Below are 24,282 nucleotides of genomic sequence, written 5' to 3' on the forward strand. Positions count from 1 at the left end.
ATCTGGTGGTTACAGGATGAAATAACAGATATTTTGTCTCATTTTCAGAGCCCTCTCCCATGTACCATCTCTTATTAGGCTCTGAGGGAGATAGAGTTGAAGCCTACCAAAGATGCTGGTGCATGTTATTTCTCCTTCCTGCCCCCCATCCTTCTTGAGTCCTAAATGATGGAGCTGCGTCTGCCTGGCTCCAAAGAACCACCCTCTGTTCATCACAGTCTTTCTTTAGTCTATCGCACAAGTAGGCAGATATTCCCAGGTTTTTAAAATGAAATGTCTCATCTTCTCTAAAATACTTAATTTCTACCAATAACAAAATTGTAATCTTAGACAAGTTTATATGAAATGCAGTTGCTATCTGGAAGCCTTCTTTAATTACACTGTATGCTGACACTGCCTTTGGAGTAAAATCAGAATCATCCCTTAAAGTAAAAATGAGTAAAGGTAACTCGGTACCTTTCTACTGCTGCTTCCACTTCCTTTCTGAAGCTGTCCTTAACGACTTGGTCTTTTCTCCCCCTGCATCTCAACACTCCTAATACAAATTCATCTCTTCTTGGCTATTTCTAAACTTATCTATCGTTAATATTGCTCTGATCACATTGTATCATAGTTTTTTATTTTTCATTATGGCTGATTACAGGATATTAAATGCAGTTTCCTGTGCTATACAGTAGGGCCTTGCTGTTGATCCCGTAATTATAATTTTTGATGCACCTGGCTCTTCTGCTAAACCATTAGCGCCTTGAGGGCCATCACCATGTTTCTATTTGAATACGTTTGTTCTTATTTTTGCCACTGTGTCTGATAAAATCCACACATCATTTTTTCCCACAAATTGAAAGTGTTCTGTGGCCCCCTGAGCCACCTTGGGAGCCGTAGTTGCTGAGTGATTGGGGGAGAGAATATTTGATTGACCAGGGTAGTCAGAGAAGGCTTTTTTGGAAGAGGTGGCATTTAAATTAAGGCCTGAATGATAGGAAAAAACCAACAGCCACACACCTGGGGTAGAGCGATGGGCTCTGAAGGAGGCTGGTGTGAAGGTCAGGAACAGTGAGTAGGCAAGGGGGAGATAAAAACAGAGGGATGAGCAGGGCCAGACCCTTAGATGCCCACAGTCTGTGGGAAGGGAGTGTTGTTTCTTTCAAACTGCTGGAGAGAACCTCTGAAGGAGTTTCGCAGGGGAATGATGTGATGAGATGTCCTTTTGGGGAGGGGTCATCGGGTTCTCTGTAGGGGGCCACTGGGGTTGAAGCTGACATGGAAACAAGCAAATAGGAGATGGATGCAGCTGTCAAGGGAGCGATGATGGAGCGGGGTGGACTGGACTAACGGGGTGGTTGTGCAGAGGGGAAAAGTGGCCCCATTTGGAGTCTGTGTCATCCGTAGTGTGTACGGTGTGTGGCCATGCTGGGTTGTCGCTAAATAAGAGTTTGTGGAAATTTTAATAAAGTGGCTCCTGAAAAAGCATTGTTGATTCTGTTTCATCATCATTCACTGTTTTTTTCTTTTATTCTGTGACCACATTCTCAGGACCCTCAAAGTGCTTCCAAAATTCTTTGGCTGGATGAGATACAGCATGCCGTCAACGAGGCCAACAAGGACATAAACAAAGCGAAGCAATGTAAGCCCCCGCCGCCTCCTGCTGCCGCAGCTTCGTGCTTGCGTCTGGCTATCCCCCGAACTTCTGTTTTAATTCCTAATTTTTTTTAAGTGTGCCATTTTTAATTTCTGAAAAGATATGAACTCTCACCTATTTTAATTCTTGAATTCATATTTATACAAAAATAAGGTTGGTCAGTTGCACTGGTTTTTGCAATTAAGTACTATTTCCAGCAAAATCTGAAGTTGTAGCTGAACCAAGTCCAGAAAGCAGAAAATAATTTCTCAACTCTTAAACTTATAGTATAATCAAGTCCTTTTTTATCTTAATCCTTAGGAAGCTAGACCATCCTGCTTTGCATTGTAATACCATTTTTCAAAGAAACAGAACTATGTATTTTTTTTTCCTATGGAAAAAAAAATTACATATGTAGCCATGCAGTTTTCTCTGGAAAGCAAGTATCTAGTACTGTCTATCTCTACATGCATTTATATGGAAAAATAAAGAGAGATTTCATTTTAGAAATAGGCTCATGTAATTGTGGAAAGGCTGGAAAGTCCAAAATTTGTCAGGCTGTCTGGCAGAGGCCAAGGGACAACACTTAATCACCAAAGACAAGTGGCTGTGGTTAGTATAATGTTAATAGATAGCAGAATCAAAGCAATAATTAGGAAAATCTGACACAGAGACCTATGGAATTTGCTAATTGGTTGTGGTATTCCTAGAAGCGAAATAGACAGTCTATTGAATTCTTACTCGATTTGTACAAGTGGAAGAAGAGTTCTAGGTCACGTCAATGGAAGTATAACTTGAATCATAAACAGAAAGTCATGGTCCCTCCATCAATTCCCGGACTTGAGCCATTTATAGACCCAGAAGCCCTTGAAAGAAGGAGGGACTGGGTTCCCTTGGGAAAGGAACCTGCTACGTTACCAACATGTTACACCCTGCTGTGGTGACTGTGCTGCAAGGAAGGACACAGTCAGACTTTGCAGAGATTACCGGACACTGGCTCTGAACTGACCCAAATTCAGGAGACCTGAGACTTCACTGTGGTCCGCCAATCGGGATGGGCTTATGGAGGGCAGATGATCAGTGGAGTGTTGCTTGGGTTCATCTCACAGTGGGTTTAGTGGGTGCTGAAACCCACCCGCTAGGGTTATTTCCCCAAGTCCAAAATGCATAATTGGAATAGACATACTTAGCAATTACCAGACCCCCACTTTGGCTCTCAAATAATTGTGTTTTTTTTAAGCATCTATTTTCTTAAAGGATAATAAGAAAACTCACATGGCGATCGGGGTGATAAGCTAACACTCTCCATGTATAAATAACCTATGTAAATTAAAATAAGATTCCTAAAATTGTAGTTCATTAACCTGTCCATTCATGACATAATTAGAATCTATCCTGTTATATCAGGTCGTAGAAGGCTTTTGAGATGCCTAGTCTTGCTCCAGAAGATACGCTTTGAAACGTCGCAGGCATTTGTGAGGAACATCTGGATTTTATTTCCTTAGCCTGAAAAATATGTGTATTTCTCCAACCTGAACTCTTACATCCTTAGGATCTTTGAAGTCTCTCCGTTCAAACATTCTAATCCTTAAGAAAAAAATAAAATTAAGCTGTGTACACAAGAGATTTAAATTTATGTATTAAACTGAAGGTATCCGTAGTTTGAAAAATACACTTTTAAGAAATTATATTGTCATCAAGGCACTCAAATAGACTAAAAAGCTTATAGTTTTTCTCCTAGAGATCAAACCAGTTTAAAAGTTATTTTGTTCCTGTTTTTTATGTTGTTCTTAAACTTGGCTTACAAATGTTAAGTCGATCCTCTTGAGACTCACAGTTCTGTTTACTATGAATGTAAGAGATTTTCTCAAATGTGTGAGATTTGTGTGCTCCACACTTGCACATTTAAAATCCTTTCTTCTACTTCCATCCTGTTCCTTAAGAGTTGATATAGTGTCTTCTATGATTTATTATTTTTTTTTTTCTTCTATGACTTATAACAACAAAAAGATGTTCTAAAGATAAAACTGCCTCTATTCTTACACTGAGATGAGAATTTTCCAGTGTTTTCAACAAGGAATTTAATCTTACTTTTAAAAGCATTTTTCATCCTTTGTATGAAGACTTGAAAACAAATTCAGGTCACATGTTGCAATTATCAAACCCACTCCCAGATCATTTGTTGGCCCGTATGTTTGACCACAGGCAGATTTGAAAGGGCACGGTAACTCAAGACTCCCTGCTTTTGGCCCGATGTCCATTTTCACTGGAGCATCTTGCTTTCTTCAGGTAGATTTGTCTCTACTTTTGACTCCTTAAAGCAATGTCGTTCAGCCGTTATCCATGATTGTACCCTAAGGAGTCTTTCTGGACTTTCTTCCCCCATGGTGCTCCTTACCATGAAATTTCAGTACCACTAATATATACCTGCTGATGTGCCACATGTAGATATGTGCTTTTATATATAAACTTCTGTGGTTTTTATGTTTTACTTTCTCTTCCTAAGAACCAATTTTTACCCTCCTGGGGGTTATATCACCTGTTTTGAGAATGCATGCCTTAGAGAAGCCCTTCTGGCATATGGATTAAGACATAAATATATTTTTGGATCTTAGGAGGTCTGGAGGAGGTTTCTTCATTTGTTCCATAGCAGAAACATACCTGACTTTCTGGATATCGTTTATGTGTCATTCTCAGCTCTCTGGAACTTAATTGCAACCTGTAGCTTAAGAAAAAAAGCGGTCAAAATAGCTGTCTCAAAGCCTGAGCACAGAACTAATTTTTGTCAACTCAGTGGAGACCTCGTGGACAGCTTCTCTGAGTCTGTTTCTTCTTATCTTAGGCATAAGGCTTACCTGTTGGTTATGTCTCTACCCAACTCAGAAGCTATGATTTACCAAGAAGTTAGGTGCTTTGGCTGCGCTATGGAGGCATTCAGACAGCAACAAGAAGTGATAATTGACAGTGGTGTTAGAGGAAAATTAAGAAGAGGAGGAGTTTGGGAGCATTTATTGCAGGAGCAAAGTAGCCCAACACCTCCATAGTCTTTGAAAATATCACATTATCACACAATATAATTTTGATGCCATAAAGAATTCTTCTGGAAGCTCTCAGCAAACATTAAGCACCAAAAATGTACCAGGGACTGTGGGTAAAATGATGAGCAAGTCTGAGCAGGACTGTTTTATTAGATTTTTCCCCAGGGCTTTAGTTTTCATGGAGCAGGATTCTGTTAAGATGAAGCTTGGTACCTGAAGGAGTCAGCTTCAGTCATCTAGAAGATTAACCCATGGACCCACTGCTTGTACATCAGCACATGTACTTGAAATGTGAAAGAATATGAAAGAAATGTATGCCTTCGTAACACCCATCTTTTAAGGCAAATAGCATTTCACTGGGTTTGATAAACTTTTTGATGTAATTCATGTGAGGATCCTTTGTCATTTCCTTGTTCTTTCCTCTTCTCTGAGACCACAGACTTCTCAAACACCAGGACTGCCTTTTGCTCCTACTAAGCAGCTTCCCCATTCCCCTGAACTTCTGTATCTGAAAGGACCCACCACTGTAGCTTTTGTTCAGCAACAACTGGAGTTGGCCACCGGAAGTCTTTACCCTTTGAGTGCTCCTCCAGATTGCACGATTGGACTCGTAGGTGTCAAAAGTCAGACTGTTTTTCCTAGCACATCAGCCTTCACAGTTCTGTGCACATCTGAATGAAATTTGATGACAGTAGTATATATACCATTTAGCATTTGTATGGCAGAGTTTGACATGTCTGTTTAAAAAGAAAGGAAAAAAAATCTTTCTCCTCTCTCTTCATCACGATGTTGTTTCATCTATAAAGTATTTTAACCTGGTTTCTTTCATTTTTTTGTTCTGCCTTTCTAACCCAGTACATTTACAGGTTGTGAAGACAGTAGGTCCATTGGTGGGGCCAGAATATTCTTACCTAAACTAGATGGTAAAGAATTCACCACGTTATCTTTCTTTATCTTTCAACCAAGAGTCGAATGTGGTTTTGTTTGTGGGGAGAGGCAGACATTTGAAATGGGATCACGTGCTTTCTAGGTCTAAATTGGCTCCAGAATTAAGTTTCTGGGCTCCACTGCACATATCTACCAGCTGTGCCCGTTGCCTTTCTAAAACAGTCATTCAGGTTGCTAAGGACAATCTTGAAAGTATACTTGTGCTGTACCAGAGAATGTCAGGATTTCTGTGGCTTAGATACCGTTTCACTTATTCTAGTGAATAATACATGTTTTCATAAAGCTTGTTCTCAAATACTGATTAATGACCCGCATAAGGGCTGCATATCTACTGTCAACATATGTCCACCCTGTTTCACAGATCACCGCAGTGGGCAGAACCTAGTGCCTTGAGATCATGCAGGAGTAATGAGGAAATAACTGCTCCTGTGGATTTTATTCCTCTTACAACCTGAACAGTTGATGACTATCTTGAGTGTGTGCAATATATTCTCTCAAAGGGTAAACAGGTTTAATACCAATGCATTCCTAAAAGGTTGACTTATATCTTTGCATGCCTCTAGGGTGAGTAGAAGATAATTATTAACAGAAACATTTCTTTTTCATTACCCAGGGGTTACACTGGTCGTTGATGTTAATCAGTTTTTGGAGAAGGAGAAGCAAAGTGATATTTTGTCTGTTTTGAAGCCTGCCGTTGGTAATGCAAATGACGTAATCCCTGAATGTGCTGACAGGTACCATGATGCCCTGGCAAAAGCAAAAGAGCAAAAATCTAGAAGTGGTAAGCTTCTTCATTGTTTAGCACAAATTAAATAGCACTTTGAATATGATGACTTCTGTGGTATTGTGTTATCTTAGTTTTGAGACAAATAATCACTTTCAAATGAACATTTCTGAATGTTTGTCATCTCTTGCAAGGAAATTTTTTAGTGTTTCTTTTCCTTTTTTGTCTTTTGGAAATCTGTGATTAACTTGGCTGTGGTGGGTGCCATATACTTGAGAAAATACAGTATTAAAAGGAGATTTTGCTTCCTATCAGTTTTGCCATTGAGCCATCCTTCTAGTGGTACAAACTGATTTTTACACTAATATATCTCTCCATCCTTTTTGAAACAAATGATATTGTACATTTACTAATGTACATTAATACATTGTTAAGTAGAAGTAAAGAGTAATCTTGAAAGTATAAAATGAAATGCAGCAAATTGGTCTCTATTAACCTTGGCATATACTTATGCCTATTCAATCCATGAAATGTTAGCTCTGGAAACTGTTTTAGATCATGAGTTTAGGACTCATTTTTCAGGTTCAGAAAATCACGTTGATGGCATTTTGGACAGAGGGAGAAAATGACAAGCCCAATGAGACTAGTTTTTGGCAGAGAGAGCCCATCGTCTCTTCAGCGTGATAGATTTTTGCTGAGCACTTGCTGTGTCCCGCTGTCGAGGATTAAGGTGTCTCCTGACTCAGGCTGATGTTTATTTATACCACATGTACATAGTACTTCTCATCTTTAGAAAATTGCTTTGACAATATATAGCCTTATAAATGGAACTTGAGGGGAAAAAAAACAAAACTTTTTTTAATTCACTAGAAGTCTGTCCAGAACTACCCTATGGACTTATAATTAGCCTGATGTATTTCTAACTTGGGAATTCTACCCTCTGATTCTGAACATTTTCTGATAATGAAATGAGAATAGGGCTACTGGCCATCCACTCTTACTTGCTGTCTGATCACCCTTGAGCCTCTCTCTGCTCCCTTCACATCTCTTCATCAGTTTCTATAGTGCCCCTACCTCATCGTTTATGAGGAAAGACTTGCACAACTGTATTTATGCAAGGGGTGATTTTCTTAGAGATGACTCATCATAATTTCAAATCCTTGGCCCAAACTTAGCTTTATCTTCTCTTCCCTAAGCTTGCCTACTCCTTTTCCCAACTGCCATGTTCTGATCAGCAGAGAAAAAAAAATGGTCCCCAGATAGCCAATTTAGAAACCTAGGAAATACCTTAGATTCATTTTTTCTGGAAAAAAAGGAGTTGGGACTTTTTAGAGATTATACTGAAGCCATAGATGGATTTGAGGCATATGCCATCCTAACACTAAGTCTTCTGATCCATGTACCATGGTATGTCTTTGCTTTTAATTAGGTCTTTAATTCTTTCAACAATGTTTTGTAGTATTCAGTGTATAGGGCTTGCATCACTTTATTTGAATTTATTCCTACCATATTTTATTATTTTTGATGTCATTGTAAATATTAATTTCATTTTGGGGTTGTTTGTTGCTAACATATAGAAATACAATTAATTTTTTTATTGAGATATAATTCACATACCATAAAATTTACTCTTTTAAAGTGTGCAATTCAGAAGTTTTTATTATACTCCCAGACTTGTATAGCTAACACCACTAGTTAATTCCAGAATATTTTTCTTATAATAAATGGAGCCCATTAGCCATTGCTCCCCACCCCCAACTTTCAGCCCCAGACAATCACTAATATACTTTCTGTCTCTCTAATTTTTCCTATTCTGGACATTTCATATAAACGAAAATCATACTGTGTCTGACTTCATGTAGCATAATGTCTTCAAAGTTCATTCATGTTGTAGCATGTATCAGCTCCTCATTTCTTTTATGGCTGATAATATTCTGTTGTATGAATATGCCACATTTGTTTATTCATTCATCAGTGGATAGAATTGGGATTTTTTCCTCCAGTTTTGGCTATCCTAAGTAATACTTATGTGAACATTTGTATGCAAGCTTTTATGTGGACATATTTTCATAAAATTTATTTTTGATGTTGATTTTGTATCCTGAAACCTTTATTCTAATAGCTTTTAAGATTCCTCAGGCTGCCACCTATTTTTATAAATAAAATTTATTGATCCAGCCACAGTCATCAATTTGTATGCTATTGTCTCTGGCTGCCTTCATGATACAGTAAGAGTCAAGAAGTTGTATGAGAGACCTGTAACACACAAGATGGAAATTACTCTCTGGCCCTTTATAGAAAAAGATTACCAACCTCTGTTCTCAGAGGAAGAGGACAAGCTTTCTAGGGAATTAAAGACTAACTTTCATTTTCAATAGAGCTGTGAACATCGTTTGAGTGTGTGAACAGGATGACTTATTCTTAACTCTTTCACCTCTGGTTCTAGGCTGTCTGTTTTTCCCCAGACTAAAGTGTTCACTCTTGCATAGATCACTTAGCCTTAGAGCTCAGTTTAGGTCTTATATAGGTATGATTTTGTCTGGAAGGCATCTAGAAAACATGTTTCCATATAGAATGCACATCACCTCTTAACTCACTGTAATCTTTCTCTGTTAGCTTCCTTAAAGGCCCGTAATTAGTCTTTTCCCTCAGTTAACAAACCAACTATGTGCATGTATGCTAAGTCGCTTCAGTCATGTCTGACTCGTTGCGACCCTGTGGACTATAGCCCACCAGGCTTCTCTGTCCATGGGATTCTCCAGGCGAGAATACTGGAGTGTGTTTCCATGCCCTCCTTCGGGGGATCTTCCCAACCCAGGGGTCAAACCCACTTCTCTTACATCTCCTGCATTGGCAGGCAGGTTCTTGACCACTCGTGCCACCTGGGAAGCCCCAGCAAACCAGCTCTACTTCTTAGGAAAAATCCTTGAACCCTGTTCTGGTGATGTCCTCCTCAGCCTTTGACCTGACTCTAAACTCATACTTGATGTGAAAATAATAGAATTCTCCTTTTCTATTATTCACTGACATCCCAACCCAAATAGAGCTTTACAGTGCCAATGTGATTCACTTTTAACCAACTAAGAACTTTTTACTTCTCAGTTCTTATGAAAATAAAAGATATCTTTTCCCCCATTTTTATTTGATTTCCTTCCTTCCCACTGAGAGAGTTGCCTTAAAAAGTGTCCAATCTTCTGAAAACATTTGTGAATCTGGTAACGGTTGGTGATTGAAAATATATAATGATTACTTGTGATCATCCATATTTGACTGTACAATATATTTTCTGGTAAACCAGCATTTCTAAACAGATAATGGTTGTCTGATTGGCCATTTGAAGAGCTATGTATCTCTCTGTGGATCTGGGCATCCACAGAACAGTTGACAGGCATTAAAAAACCAATTGAAGAATCAACACACTTTAAAGGGCCTTAAAGTTATCTTTGCTTAGTTATTTGAATCCATTTAAATATTCTTTGAGGAAATTCACTAGGACTATGATTTACCTATAAAGGCAATTAGTCTAGTGCTCACTTGACAGCAGTTGGCTTAGCTTGCTCTGAAATTTTTATTTTTATTGTTTTTAGCTCTCTGTTCTGAGACAAGAATCATAACCATTCAACAAAATTAATAGATGGCTAAATCTATTTTGTTGATTGCAAATAGATTGCATTATTCTTGACCAGTTTAAGCCATGACTGCCATAGATTTTTTTTTCCCCTAGTATTCTCTCCCTGAGAAAATTAAGTCCATTTAACATTTTTTTCCTCCTGGTTTTGTGTGGTTTTGTAGAACAAGATGAGTCAGAGGAATCAGGAATTTTCCTTTTCCCTTTTTAGTGACCTCAGTGGTTATGTATGCCGTTTTGTGCTTTGAATAAAGTTGTCTGCAAAGACGAGTCACTTCTGCTTTGGTTTAAGGCAAATCATTAAATAATGGGTCCTCCTTAAATAGTGGGTCACAGCCCTCGTAGGCCACCCCTTTTCAAAGAAGTTGCTGGAAGACATTCTAAACAAAGAGGATTCTTCCTCATTGGTCTCCCCGTCTACTTGTGGTGCTATTCACATCTACCTGGTGTTTCTCTCCTTGTTTACTTTTCCTTCTTGCTGGCCATGTGTGACTCCTTTAATCCTCATGAGAAATTTGACATGCAGAGCTAACATTAGACGTCACTCTCCTTTTACTTTGGCTTAGTAGGGAGCTGCCACTGAATATACAGAATTCATTCCATTTTAATGACTCATTGCTAATGATTTTAACTTAGATTATCTGAATGCCTGGTGGAAAACACCCTTGTTCAATTATTTTACTTACTGAAGAAACTACGTTAATCTTAAAAGTTTCCACGTTCCTCTCTAGAATTTAACAAACCTTTTTCTTTAGTGTCTACTGAAGGTTCATGGCTTAAACTCACCCTGCAGGAGAAATATGATTACTACTACAATATTGATTCAAAAGAGAGTTCCTGGGTCACACCTGAACCCTGCTTGCTTAAAGAATCATGGCTCATGGGAAAGGAAATTGAGGTAGGAGTCTGCTGTTTGATGGAAAAATGTACTATATAAAGATAAGTGTGATTGCTTTTCTATTTTAGAATCAAGGGATTGATGGGAAGAACTGATTTATTTGAAGGCTGGATATGGAGTAAAGTCTTCATGAACTGCAGCTAGGTGTGGCTGTATGGTTACTGATTTCTAGAATGTCTTCCGTATGTCAGAGCAGCACCACAGAGCAGCGGGCAGATAAAGCTCTTGCAGATTATATAGGATGGCAGATTACCCTAAGAAATCAATCTTCAGGTTTTCCTTGACACCAGAGCTCAATTAGTGGTAATTCCTTGGTGGTCAATATTCAAGATGTCTTATTTCTTTCCCCGTACCTCAGCCTATAACAGGAAGCAATATCCTTGAAGGAATGTTCACCAAGATTGCTTTGGACTTGAGACCAAAAGTTGGCCCCAGAAGATGTGAAACTTGCTCTGTGATCCAGGCATTTGTAGTGTGTTTAAAAGAAAATACTTCTAATAATTGAATTCCGTCTTGAAAAAATTAGAACTCACACATATAGATCTCATAGAACTGTTCAAATTCTCTAGCAAGAAAGATACTGCAAGATAACGATATTGTGGACAGACTCTCCAGTAGAGTAACTTACTAAAACTCAGAGAAAAAGCTGTGACTTGGGGTTGACGATGCCACAGAAATCCTGAATGGCAAGAAGATAGTGAAAAATGTATTCATTTACTCATTTCAAATGTGTGATGTCCCACTTTTTACAGGAAAATGGCATGTGGCAGTGAACTATTAGTGCTCCTTTGTTGAAAAATGACATTATGGCCAATATTTTAAAACCATGTGCTATCATTGAAAGGATATGTCAAACTGTGAAGAAGCAACATTGAAAGGTTAAAACTCAAGAGACAAAAATTGCTCGTATGGCATCCAAAGATGCCCTAAGTATAACTTTGTGAAGTTATCCCTGATTCCAGCATCAAGATTAATGAAAAGTGGAGGATCTATGCTGTTAAAAAAAAAAATATTCTAGTCAGTCTGAAATTACTGAATTTACTCTAGGCTGTACATATGTCTCCTTGTGAAAGTATTTATGCATCTTTTATATGATTTCAGTCGTAGTTGTTTAAATTCACCATCCGTGAAGTCCATTCACATGGATGGTTAAGAGGCATCTGCCATAGAAATGAGTCCAGTCTTTGCGCGCATTTCTCAAAGAACGTGAAAGTAACCCAGTTCATCATCCTCATGAAGACTTCTCCCAGTCCCCCTTCTTCCTTGCTTTCTCATTCATCTAGGTTTCCCTGTCTGCCCAAAAGAGTGCTTATCTTTCCTCTCCCAGCCCCTTTTCTTCTGCTCCAAGTCCTTTATTTTCTCCCAAATTTATTTTGAGTTTTCCCCTACTCCTTGCAGGTATCTGCCTCCTCTGGCCTGGGCAAGAAAAGCCAGAGGACTTCATGGGCATTGCCGTCTTTCCCCCAGGAGAGGGAGGAGGTGATGCCAACACTTATGTAATCATTCTTGTCTTTTACGCTCTGGGGACCCCAGGCTTTAGGCCCGGTCCCTGCCAACATCCCTGCCAACATCTCCACCTCCAAATCCTGAGACCATTCAACCACATTCTCATCTCCACCCAGATTTCAGAGGATTCTAAAACCATGTCTCTAGAAAGAAGCTGAGCCAGCCCACCCCTTGACTCTGGTCAAATCTGTTTTTACACTGAGCCAGAAAGAGCTATCCAGATCCCTTTCTGAAAGATAGAATTTCCAGAATCTGTTCTCTGTGTTCTTCTCACTTGATGTGTGAAGTGTAACCATAAGAAATATCTCTTACCAGGACATTGTTGAGGATATCACTGCAGATTACATCCGTGAGAAGATATGGTCTGCTAGCAAAGACATGCTCCAGCGCTTCCAAGCCACAACCTCAGGACCCCTCATTAGGAAAGAGTATGAAGCTAGGAAAGCATTTTTGTATGAACAGGAAAAGCATGTGGTCAAAATACAGGTATGTGAGTCATCTCCCACTTGTAACAGACAGCTGTCATATCCCATGAAAATGTTTTATTTAATCATAGGACCGTCAACTACCAGCATTCTAATAAACAAATCTGACTGAAGATCGTGTCCTTAATCAGCGCCCCCGGGTCTACACTGTTGAATGCTCCAAGATGGGAAGGATGTTGAATGACTTTTCACCTGTTGTCTTCTGGAACGTATTCAGGATGCTGTGAATAGTCAATCAGGGGAATACCTGAGACCTGAGTTGAAATCCTGTTTCTCTAAAGAAACTAGATACCCTTCTGTCACCTACTATCTAACCTCATGTGCTTTCAAATTGGTTTTTTAGTGGTTAGTGGATATTGAGTGGTGTCTGAGTTTCTATGCTCTAAAAAACAGAAAAGTGAAGTGAAAGTGTTACTCGCTCAGTCGTATGCAACTCTTTGCAACCCCGTGGATTGGGGCCCACTAGGCTCTCTGTCCATGGAATTCTCCAAGCAAGAATACTGGAGTGGGTAGCCTTCTCCAGGGGATCTTCGTGACCCAGGGATTGAACCTGGGTCTCCTGCATTTCAGGCAGATTCTTCACTGTCTGAGCCACCAGGGAAGCCCAAAGAACAGAAGAGCTCATGAAACAGATGTAGCATCTCTGAGAGTATCTTCTGTCTTAACTAATCTCTCATTCTTCATTCTGCAAGAAGCATCCTCTTTCCGAAGCCCTTGGTTGTGAGCTCTTCTTAAGCTTGCGTGACTTATCCGAACATTCTGGTTGGCAGGAGGGGAGCTTGCCAGATTTAGATGTTTCTGTTCTGTGTTCCGCTAACATCCTCTTTCAACCGCCACACTGGTTTCTAAAAGATTGTGCATTTGTCCTTTTTTGTGTGTCTGAAGTGATACTGTTTTTGATGGGTGGGGTTTGGTGGGTTTTTGCTTTGGCCACTAACTTACATTTCCTAAATTGAAAGTTTTTAAAAGAGCTTCTCTTTTGTGATCATTGGCATGCTTATCTGCTTCCCCACCTAATTATAATATTGTGCAGGGAAGAAGATGAGTTTTTACAACTTTCGTATTCTTATGGCTTACAATCAGTAGATGCTCAAATGTCTGAGTTTGCAAGAGCTTAAGATGTTAGAGGGCAGGAAAGATGAATGTTTTAAGAAATTTCTTTTGTAAAGTTAAAATTCAAAGGATTTTTCTAGGTGAACTTGTTTTCAGTTTATTCTTCTTTTAATAAATGATAGATAAAACACACAGGAAGTGAACAAAATCTTAAATATAGCATCATCCACACTGATGCTAAGACTCTACTTCTGCCCAAAATTTGAAGAGTGTTAACTGGTGTGGCATGATTTGGACCAACCTCAAGCTCTCCAGTCTGCCCACAGCTGTGTTACAGTTAGAAGACAGTCTGAAGAGCCCGCTAGTGTAAAATCTGGCTGATACCAGGCCCCAGGGCTGAAGTCACGAGAGAGCTAGAGAAGAGCAGAAACACTAACTTGGAGGCTTTCCCCCTCACCTCAGTGGGAGCAGCAGTATTAAAGAAGAAGAAGCCATTGCCCTGTGAAGTCACTCCATGATGACTTGTCCCTGCCTCTTCTGACAGTTTTCTAACAAAGGAGGGCGTGAGGTTTAAAGGCAGACTGTAACCTAGAGAGGAAAATGGGCTGACCTAGAAAACCAAAAGACCATGAACCAAAAGGGATCACACTCGTCTCGTTTTTTTGCCAAAGTAACTGATTCACCCTGGATTAGGAGAACGCTGTGAAATCTGAAGGGTTCCCCTCTGTAGAACCTTCTGAACTTCTTTGTTGACTGAGTCAGCCCCAGACACAGCAGTCTCAACAAACTCTGTAGCTCCACTGCACTGCTACCCTCAGTCTCCTCCTCAAGAACTGGGTTTGGACAGAGAATACATATCATCAGTAGCCAGTCCTCTGCCTTGGGTGCTTAGGGGGCAATTCAGATGGTGCTCAAGTAGACAGGGAGCAAGGTCAATGAGACTCTACATAGCCAGGTTATTTCTGAATGGTGAGTAAACAGAAGGCTCTGGTAAAGTGGCCTACATTTAAGAAGTGAGCCAGAAAAAAAAAAATCTGAAACAAAATGTTATATCAAAAAAAAGAAAAAGAAATATAAGTTAAAATATGAATGAAGTACACATTTAAGGGAATTCTTATCCCAGGAGACACACAAAAAATTATACTGAAATTCCTTTTGCTTTTAAGAAACTTAATATGACACATGGATTTAATGAAACCAGACAGCATGATAAAATGAAAAGGTAGCCAATGGCTACAGAGAGGAAGAAAAATAATGACATCCCAGAACATGCATGAATTTATGACTGCAGAATGCAAGACAGCCACTGGAAAGTAAATGAAACATGTGGAGAACTTGAGGAAAAAAGACACAAAAAGCTGAGGGAAGGAATAGATAGCTTAAAATATGTTGTCTCATCTGAAATTTCCATTTTATCTCAGGGTTGTGGGCATTAAATGGGATTCCCATTAATGGGAATTAAAATGGGATAATTCATGACAGACTGTGACCAGTATGCCGCTATTAAGGGCTCAACAAGTATTTGAAATGACGAAGTGATCAAGATGGTGACTCAGAGGGCAGGGAATGGGGTACCAACATCCGGTAGGTCGGATGGCCCAGGAAGAGTTCAGAAAAACTGAGTCTGGGGAAAAAAGAGTTAGCTACAATTTTTTTTTCCCCTTGAACTGAAGAAATTTGAAATACCACCTTGTAGGAAAAACCATTAAGAATGACAAACCCCAAACTTAGCCCTGAGAATTACTAACTTACTGAACCTCAGGTCAGAGAGTGCCATGAACATCCCAGCAGAGAAAAAGAAACAAGCTTCTCTGGAGCGAGAGCAGGTTGTCGGGAGGCGTGTGGGGCTGGAGGGTGAGGTGACGCGGTGGGGCAGTCCTCCGTCGTGTCGTTTGAGTGAAGTTGACTACCCTTAGGTTGTGGGATTGTACCTTCAAACAGAGAGGGAAAAAAGATAAATGGCTACCAGGGAGGTCACAGAAGAATATCTGCTTCAGAAGTTGGTGATTTGAATATTACTATCCTGTGTGTCCAATTATGAAGCAAGGCAACCAATTTGGCAAGCCAGGTTTTCTGGAGATTGACAATTAGAATCTATAAAACAGCAGTAACTTCTGAGGTCTAGGTATCATGGGACACTCCTCTGTTACAGCTGTGTTGCACAGAAATTTTATTTATGGTAACAAAAACCAAAACCAGAAGATGGCTATTATAAATTTTTACGTAAGTTCTCCCACCTTTCAAGGGAGAGAGTGATGGTTTTGTAAATGCCTTCTGTCTCTGTCCATAAAAGGCTGCTTCTAAATGACCTTAGGGTTTAGAGTTTTGTCTCCGTTTGTATCATTATACCAATAGCTCCTTCCTCCCAACTTTATACCTATAATTGTTTTCAATAAAGAGCCTCTAATTAGAAGAGCCTGCAGGCTCTGGGCCTTGCACAATTCTGCTGTTAGCATGGAATAAGAGAAGCCAATCCTGATGAAAACTTACAAATAAAAAAGAATGTTAAATCTTGACAAATGAAATAGGAAGCATGTGTTATTCTGCTTCTATAGACCAGAACCTCTAAACCTAGCCAAGTTGCCTTGGTTTGGAAAGGTAATGTTGATATATCAATGTAGATCCCAGAAAAATCTACATAATCATTAAATAGATGAAATATGAAATGAAATCTTTAGGAAAGTACTGTTGGTGACCATTAACTCCTTAAGACATTTAAAACATCATACAAAACCTACAAGTGGGTTCATTCTACCAATGCAAACATGCTTTAATATCAGATCTGTTGCTACAACAGATTCCATATCCAAAAGCTTCGAGACTCTGAGCTAATAGAGATTAATAGTGTTTCTGGAGTTGAAATAATTCTTTAAAAAACAGAATGAGCAATTGAGCTAATTCCAGTATCTTGGTTGCCTTTCAGTTTGGATCAAGAAATGGCATGTATAATATTATTTGTATATTTGCACCTCTGCGCTTTAAAAACAGTGCTAGGATCAAATGCACCTGAGTCACACTGAGACCATCATGACAAATGAGTTACTAGTTCGATTGTCATCCCGATGAATGCAATCATAATTTATCACTGTTTTCCGATGTCAGCATTCTGACCTCTATACTTTTTCAGTATTACAAGCAATAATACAATAGAAATCCTTAAATGTCATCTTCCTACACAGGTGCTTGTATTTTTCTTAGGCTAGGTGTATGGAAAATTAGAAACACGAGGTGAAATACTAAATAGCTTTAAACTTGATGCTGCTAAATTCCCGCCAAAAAGACTATACTCTCTTGTAATTTTCCAGCCCGTACTCCCCATCCATGTTTTTGCCCCACTGCTTGGCAAGTGGATGATGTGAAGACTTCCCCAGAATTTCTCTGACTGCTACCCAAGGCTCCTCAAGCTTAAAGCCAGCTCACATTTTTTTGTAGAGGTTCCCAATGTTTGTAGAATTGTGTTCTGAGGTTCCCTTTTTCAGCCAGTTCAAACTGTCCTCTCTCTCCCAGGGTCCCTCATAGTTTTTGGCACTTAAGCCTTCTTGTTTTCTGGCTCTATGATGGATTGCTTTATAAGCGTATCTGTAGAATGTTTCCATTGGAGGAAGCTGGGTGAAGGGTACGTGGAACTCAGTGAATTATCTTTGCAGCATCCTATGAGTTGCTAATTATTTCAAAATTAAGGTGTTTTTAAAAGCACATTTGTCATTTCTAGGGGTTTAAATTGAGAGAGGGGATATTATGTGTAAACAGGATAGCTGATGAGAGGTTGCTGTACAGCAGGGGTTGGGGGGAAGGGAGGCAGGCTCAAGAGGGAGGTGATACATGTATTATTATGGCTGATTCATATTGTTGTACAGCAGAAACCAACACAACATTGTAACAATTGCAAAACAAAAAATAAAAATACTAAGAGGGGACGTCCGGAGCAAGTACTCCATTGTGTGTATATTTCATCACGACTGTTTTGTTTTGAATCATTACCAGAAAGTATTTTCTTTTTTAAATGGCAATAAAAATCCCATACACCTTTTTAAAAAAGAAGGAATGGGGTGGGTTGACATTAAAATGTGAAAAAATTATAAAAAATAACTTGATTTTTGTATTTGTCCCTTTGAGATGGTTGGATGGCATCGCCGACTCAATAGACATCAGTTTGAATAAACTCCAGGAGTTGGTGATGGACCCCAGGGAGGCCTGGCGTGCTGCAGTTCATGGGGTTGCAAAGAGTCAGACACAACTGAACTGAACTAAACACAGAATTTGTGTTTATTTCAGTTCTAACTTGGAAAAGAAAATCAGAGCAGTGCAGTGAGTTACAAAGATATGTCTCAATAAACAGATTCTCAAAAATGAGTTGGACTAAACTTATAACAACTATGGATGTGATCATTCTAAAGACACCAGTTTGTAGTTCCCTGGCAGTCCAGCAGTTAGGAGTCTGCATTTCCATTGCAGGGGTCACAGGTTTGATCCCTGGTCAGGGAACCAAGATCCCGCATGCTGCACAGAGCAGCCCAGAAAAGAACAAAAAACAAATTAAGATACCAGTTTGTGTCCACTTTTTGTTAATGTTTCCTATAAAAGCTCTCGTTAAGCTGATAACGTAGTAAAGGTATATTGATGAAGCCTCATTAAACCTTATGTAAAAACAGATGAAATAATGAAAGGTCATCACAGCACTCCTGCTCTCAGGAATCCAGGGTCATCTTCCTTTTCGATCTGGATCACAGTGGCTTGCTTGCTGGAGTAAAGATACTTACTAGTCATTATTTTGAGGTATCTCATGCATGCTCAGTCCCTTCAGTTGTGTCTAACTCTTTGCGACCCTATGGACTATAGCCCACCAGGCTCCTCTGTCCATGGGATTATCTCAGGAAGAATACTGGAGTGAGCTGCCATGCCCTCCCCCAAGGGATCTTCCCAACCCCGGGATTGAACCCACGTCTCTTATGTCTCCTGCTTTGACAGGTGGGTTATTTACCACTAGCGCCACCTGAGAAGCCCTGAGGCATCTTATAATGCTACCAAATAATACGAGCACCAAGTTGATCTGTTTGTATATTTCAGGACAATTCCATTTTATTATTACTTCTTATCACTCAGGGCCTTGTTAAAATTACGCTTTCAAAGCAGAACCTGGGCTTCCACCTGGTAATTCCTTTCACCAACTTGGGACAAGCCCCAGCTGTGAGCAGGTGTGCTCTGCCCAGTTCAGTGTCCACCTGGTGTCAGATGAGACGGTGTCCAGATGAGATCTGGAAGGGAGGATTCCTGACTTTGTCCCAACTCAGTGTCTCTTGTGATGTACTCTGTCCTTGCACTTTCTAAAATAAACTGTGACATGTAAGTAATTCTGTAACTCATTATTTTCTACAGGCTTTTTGGAAGGCATATAAGCAACGGGAAGCATATAAACGCAGGCGACAAATGTTCATTGATAATATTCGCTTTATTGTGAAGGTAAACACTCTTTCCTACCTTAGGAAGCATGTAAACTTTTTCTTTCATTCTCCTTTTGCTTCTGGAAGACAGACTGTGTCTGAGACTTGACATCAGAAGCAAGTCCTGGGTTTGAGTCCTGCCTCCCCCCTCACTTAGCTGATCATCTTCAAGAAGGTCCATCAAAACACTATGTTGTCTCTTTATAATATTAGGTTGGTGCAAATGTAATTGCGGTTTCACATCGTGAGTTTTAAATCAATATAACTAGGTTCAAACACATCTTTACTAATCAAAATAGGAACCATTACAATCAACACATTTTTGCCAATGAGAAATAAGTTTATTTCTGTAGCATAAAAATATGTGCTTCAGGATTCAACAAACTCTTGGAAAGCATTTTCTGCCTCCTGCCGGTTGTGGAAGCATTGTATCTGCTAAAAAGTTGTCGAGATGCTTGAAGAGGTGGTAGTTGGTTGGGAAGAGGTCAGATGAATATGGCAGATGAGGCAAAACTGTAGCCCAGTTCGTTCAACTTTTGAAGCATTGGTTGTGTGACATGCGGTCGGGCATTGTCATGGAGAAGAACTGAGCCCTTTTTGTTGATGGATGCCAGCTGCTGGCATTTCAGTTTTTGGTGCATCTCATTGAGTTGCTGAGCATACTTCTCAGATGTAATGGTTTCACTGGGATTCAGAAAGTTGGAGTGTATCAGACCAGCAGCAGACCATCAAGCAGTGACCATGACCTTTTTTGGGTGCAAGTTTGGCTTTGGAAAGTGCTTTGGAGCTTCTTCTAGGACCAACATTGAACTGGTCATTGCCAGTTGTATAAAATCCAGTTTTCTTCACATGTACATCACAATCCAATTGAGAAATGGTTCATTGTTGTGTATAGAATAAGAGGACACTACACTTCAAAATGACAGTTTTTTAAATTTTCAGTCAGATCGTATATTGAGCTTTTTGACCTTTCCAGTTTGCTTCAAATGCCAAACAACCATAGAAAGGTCAACACTGAGTTCTTTGTCAACTTCTTGTATCATTGTAAGAGGACAGCTTCAGTGATTCCTTTCAGTTGGTCATTGTCAACTTCCGATGGCCAGCCACTATGCTCCTCCCCTTCAAGGCTCTTGTCTCCTTTGCAAAACTTGAGCCACCACTGCACTGCACATTCATCAGCAGTTCCTGGGCCAAGTGCATTGTTGATGTTGCGAGTTGTCTCCACCGCTTTGCAATCCATCTTGAAACCAGATAAGAAAATCGCTCAAATGTGCTTTTGTCTAACATCATCTCCATAGTCTAAAATAAACATAAAATACACAGCGAGTAATAAGTCATTAGCAAAAAAAAAAAAAAAAAGAATATGATGGCTATGGATGGTTCATGTTAATGTTTGGCAAAAACAAACACAATACTGTAAAGCAATTATCCTTCAATTAAAAATAAATTTTTAAAAATAAAGAAATGGCCATGAAAATTATGTATAGCATAGCCACATTTATTTTAAGAACGTATTCCAGTACCAAATGGCAAAGTTCAACAATGCAAAACCGCAGTTACTTTTGCACCTGCTTCTCCTCTAAAAAGTCCAAATTGATTTGGAAGAAATCCAGCTTTATTTCATGTTCTTTGTATGATCTTCTCTAATAATAATTAGAATGTTCAGGTTTAACAGTATAAACTTATTTGCCTTATTGTAAGGCAAATGCAAAACCAATGACAAGAAGGAAGTACAACTGAGTTAGAGCCTGTATTGAGTAGATAAGCCCATCTAACCCAGCTTCCAATCCAGGCTGGTTGCTCCAAGCTTAGAGGAAGAGCAGCCATTGGGGTGCCCACTGTCAGAGCTGAAAACTAAACAACTATCTGGCAGTGAGCTTGTAGAAACTTGGAAATCCAGGTAAGACTCAGAAGAGTAGGGCTGGAGAGAGGTGAAGTCAGAGGAGATTTGTTAAGACTTTTTAATATGAGGATAGAGAATGACATGGTCTAGACCTTTTGCATTATGAGTTCCTGAACATGTTACACTTGGAAATACCCTGTGCTCACCATGGAACACATGCTTATTCACCCAGAAAACCATGGGTCACAGGGCGTCCCTCATGAAACCTTTTGAAATGTTTTCCTGTAAAGACCCAAAAAGTATTGGCTGCATTTAAGGGGTGTTGGAAGCAACTCTGAACTTAGTTTTATTTGATCCCCTGACCCTTTGCAACTCTAAGCAAAATGCCTTGCTTGCTTGGCTTTTATTTACTGAGATTAAAGCAAAATAGTACAAAGAGCTGCATTACCTTCTCCACCATAATGTGTAACATGTTCTGAACACCTCGGAGGAAAAGCAACGAAAGAAGTAGGAGATAAAAATGAGGCAGATTCATGTTGATATATGGCAAAACCAATACAATATTGTAAAGTTAAAAAATAAAATAAATAAAAATAAATAAAATGATTTCTTCATAAAAAAATGAGGCTGTAGATGTCTGTTAGTTGGTGGATGGCTGATTTTTGCTTTTTTATCAAATTATCGATATTATTTTTAAAAGACTGCATAGAGACATATGAAAGGTGGTTTGGTAATTGCCTGGATTTCTCTTTTTCACTTATTTTTTTAGATTCAGTCCTGGTACCGGATGGTAACAGCACGAAGGAATTACCTCTCACGATTGCAGTTTTTCAGAGCTCATGTAAGAGACACACATGTGGAAATTTGTCCTCCCTGAGAATGAACTTAAATGAATAGTTTGTGAATGTTAGCATTGAATGATTCTTATCAAATGGTATAAACAAATGCTTGGAGGAAAAAAATGGAGTTTAGAACTCACTGTGGTACTATTTAGAGGCTTCTTACATTTTTTTGTTCGGAATAAGACTTCATTCAGAACTGGAAAGGAAATGGGTGAGGAAAAATTTATGTGGGCTAGTTATGCCAGAGAGAAAAGATACTAATGAAGGACTTTCCAACTTTGCTTGCAACGTTTTTAATTATTGCTGACCAGTTAAATATAAGCCCACAGGAGGAATTTTTTCAGGATTTTTGAAGAATAGATATGTGAACATAGATTGGACCATCTAAGTTTAATGGTAAAATTCTTTTCCCTCTTTAGATATCTTTATTTAGACAATCCCTTTGCAATCTTGTTTATATACTATTAGCTAACTTATCTGACCCTTTCTTCAAAGAGAATGCAAAAATAAACGTTGACTACACCACATCTAAATACTGTCAGTTCTAAATAGTGTCCATTCTTCAAATGCCGTCAGTTTTTGAAGAGTGCTGAATTCTAAAACAGTGGAGTCGATGGAACTCTGGGAGGTTGTGACTGGTCATCTTCTTTTGCAGAACAATGAAATTGTGAAAATCCAGTCTCTATTGAGAGCGAGCAAAGCTAGAGATGACTACAAAACACTGGGTAAGTAGAGCATTCCGAAACAAAGCATTCCTTATAGACCAAGCAAGCACAAGTTATTTCCATCTGCTCACGTCAGTGGATACACGTTATCGCCAGTAGATTTTGACCATCTCAGACCCGAGCATGTCATTGACAGGAAACGGGCCTTTCGATCAAAGTGGAATGGTTAAGGGCAGTAGATGGGATTTCTTAAAAGAAAAAAAATAGGACAATGTTGAGGGGAGGGGATAAATTAGGATACACACTAATATATATAAAATTGATAATCAGCAGGACCTACTATATATAGCCCAGGGACCTATATTCAATATCTTATAATAACCTATAATAGAAAAGAATCTGAAAATTTATATATCTATATATATATGTTTTTCTGCTACAACTTATGGAAAAACCCAATTTTGGCCAAAATATATATATATATTTACAGTGCTGTGTTAGTTTCAGGTGTTTTGTGAAGAATATATAGCGATATGTATTTATATTAATGATAGACTTCAATTATACTTCAATTTTTAAAAAAAGGAGTTGGCATTAATGCTGATATTTTTTATTAAATGTGAGCTAGCTATGGGCTCTATGGTAGGGTTAATGGCAACCTCATTTTGATATTTGGCAAAACTAATACAATTATGTAAAGTTTAAAAATAAAATAAAATTAAAAAATAATAATAATAAAAAAAAAAAGAGGGCTCACGCCAAGGGGCATCTTCCAGGACCGCTGCTGCCCGGGCCCCGTCCCTGTGACAAGCCGATGCTGACCCGCACCTCCACAAGAGGCCCCCCAGCGCTGGCAGGCTCATACCCACAGCACCAGCCTCAGGACGAGGTCCCCATGACCATTTCGTCAAGGGCTGTGGGAAGGACCTCACAGGAGTGGGCTCAGTGGGGGCTTCTTGGCAGAGCTGTTTTGGTGTTTCCTGCAGCCTGTCAGTCATGGGGTCACTGGCAGGAGGTCAAGATAAAAACTGTACGCCTGTCTCACTACGTATTTCAAAAGAAAATCGTGAAAAACAGTCATGAAAGGACCTCTTATAGGTATTCAAAAAAAAAAAAATAATAAGCTAGAGACAGGAATTTAATGCAAAAGAGTTAGCCAGAAGATAAACTTACATCTGAATACCATTTAATTTATTACCTGGCCTGTAATTTTTTTTTTCCTTCTCATTTTAAGAACAAAACATAGTCATATAAGAAATTTGGAAATATGAATAAGAAGGGGAAAAGCACATAGTTTCACTTCCCAAAGAAAATTACAAACATCTTCATGTAATTTCATTTTAGACTTTTCACAGTCCCTGTGGTTTTTAAACTGTCTTCCTTATAACTAGTATGTCACTTGCAGAAAGTTGGAAAACAGAAAAATAAAATTAAAATCACCCAGAAAGAGCATTCACATTTTGTGCCATCTTTTTCAGTTTCAGCTCTGCTCCTGATTGTTATTCTATTGTTCATTTCTTTTACACAGTGAAGCATTCTTTATATGCTGAATTTTTAACATTCTAATTATCATAAGAACATGTGATAAATAGT

General features: G+C 39.0%; 1 protein-coding gene across 2 annotated transcripts in view; it reads left to right on the forward strand.

The window, feature by feature from the left end:
- Positions 1-24,282, forward strand: part of IQGAP2 (IQ motif containing GTPase activating protein 2) — a 307,710-nt gene that overhangs the window by 230,645 nt on the left and 52,783 nt on the right. The window contains exons 14-20 of one of the 2 annotated variants that reach the window (XM_061430007.1): positions 1,534-1,624; positions 6,218-6,385; positions 10,712-10,854; positions 12,676-12,846; positions 19,275-19,358; positions 21,952-22,023; positions 22,680-22,749. In XM_061430007.1, coding sequence (XP_061285991.1) covers positions 1,534-1,624; positions 6,218-6,385; positions 10,712-10,854; positions 12,676-12,846; positions 19,275-19,358; positions 21,952-22,023; positions 22,680-22,749 — 799 coding nt within the window. The remainder of the gene's footprint in view (positions 1-1,533; positions 1,625-6,217; positions 6,386-10,711; positions 10,855-12,675; positions 12,847-19,274; positions 19,359-21,951; positions 22,024-22,679; positions 22,750-24,282) is intronic. The other variant, XM_061430008.1, reaches the window with a different exon arrangement.

This window comes from Bos javanicus, chromosome 10 (assembly GCF_032452875.1).
Source record: "Bos javanicus breed banteng chromosome 10, ARS-OSU_banteng_1.0, whole genome shotgun sequence".
Lineage (NCBI taxonomy): Eukaryota > Metazoa > Chordata > Mammalia > Artiodactyla > Bovidae > Bos > Bos javanicus.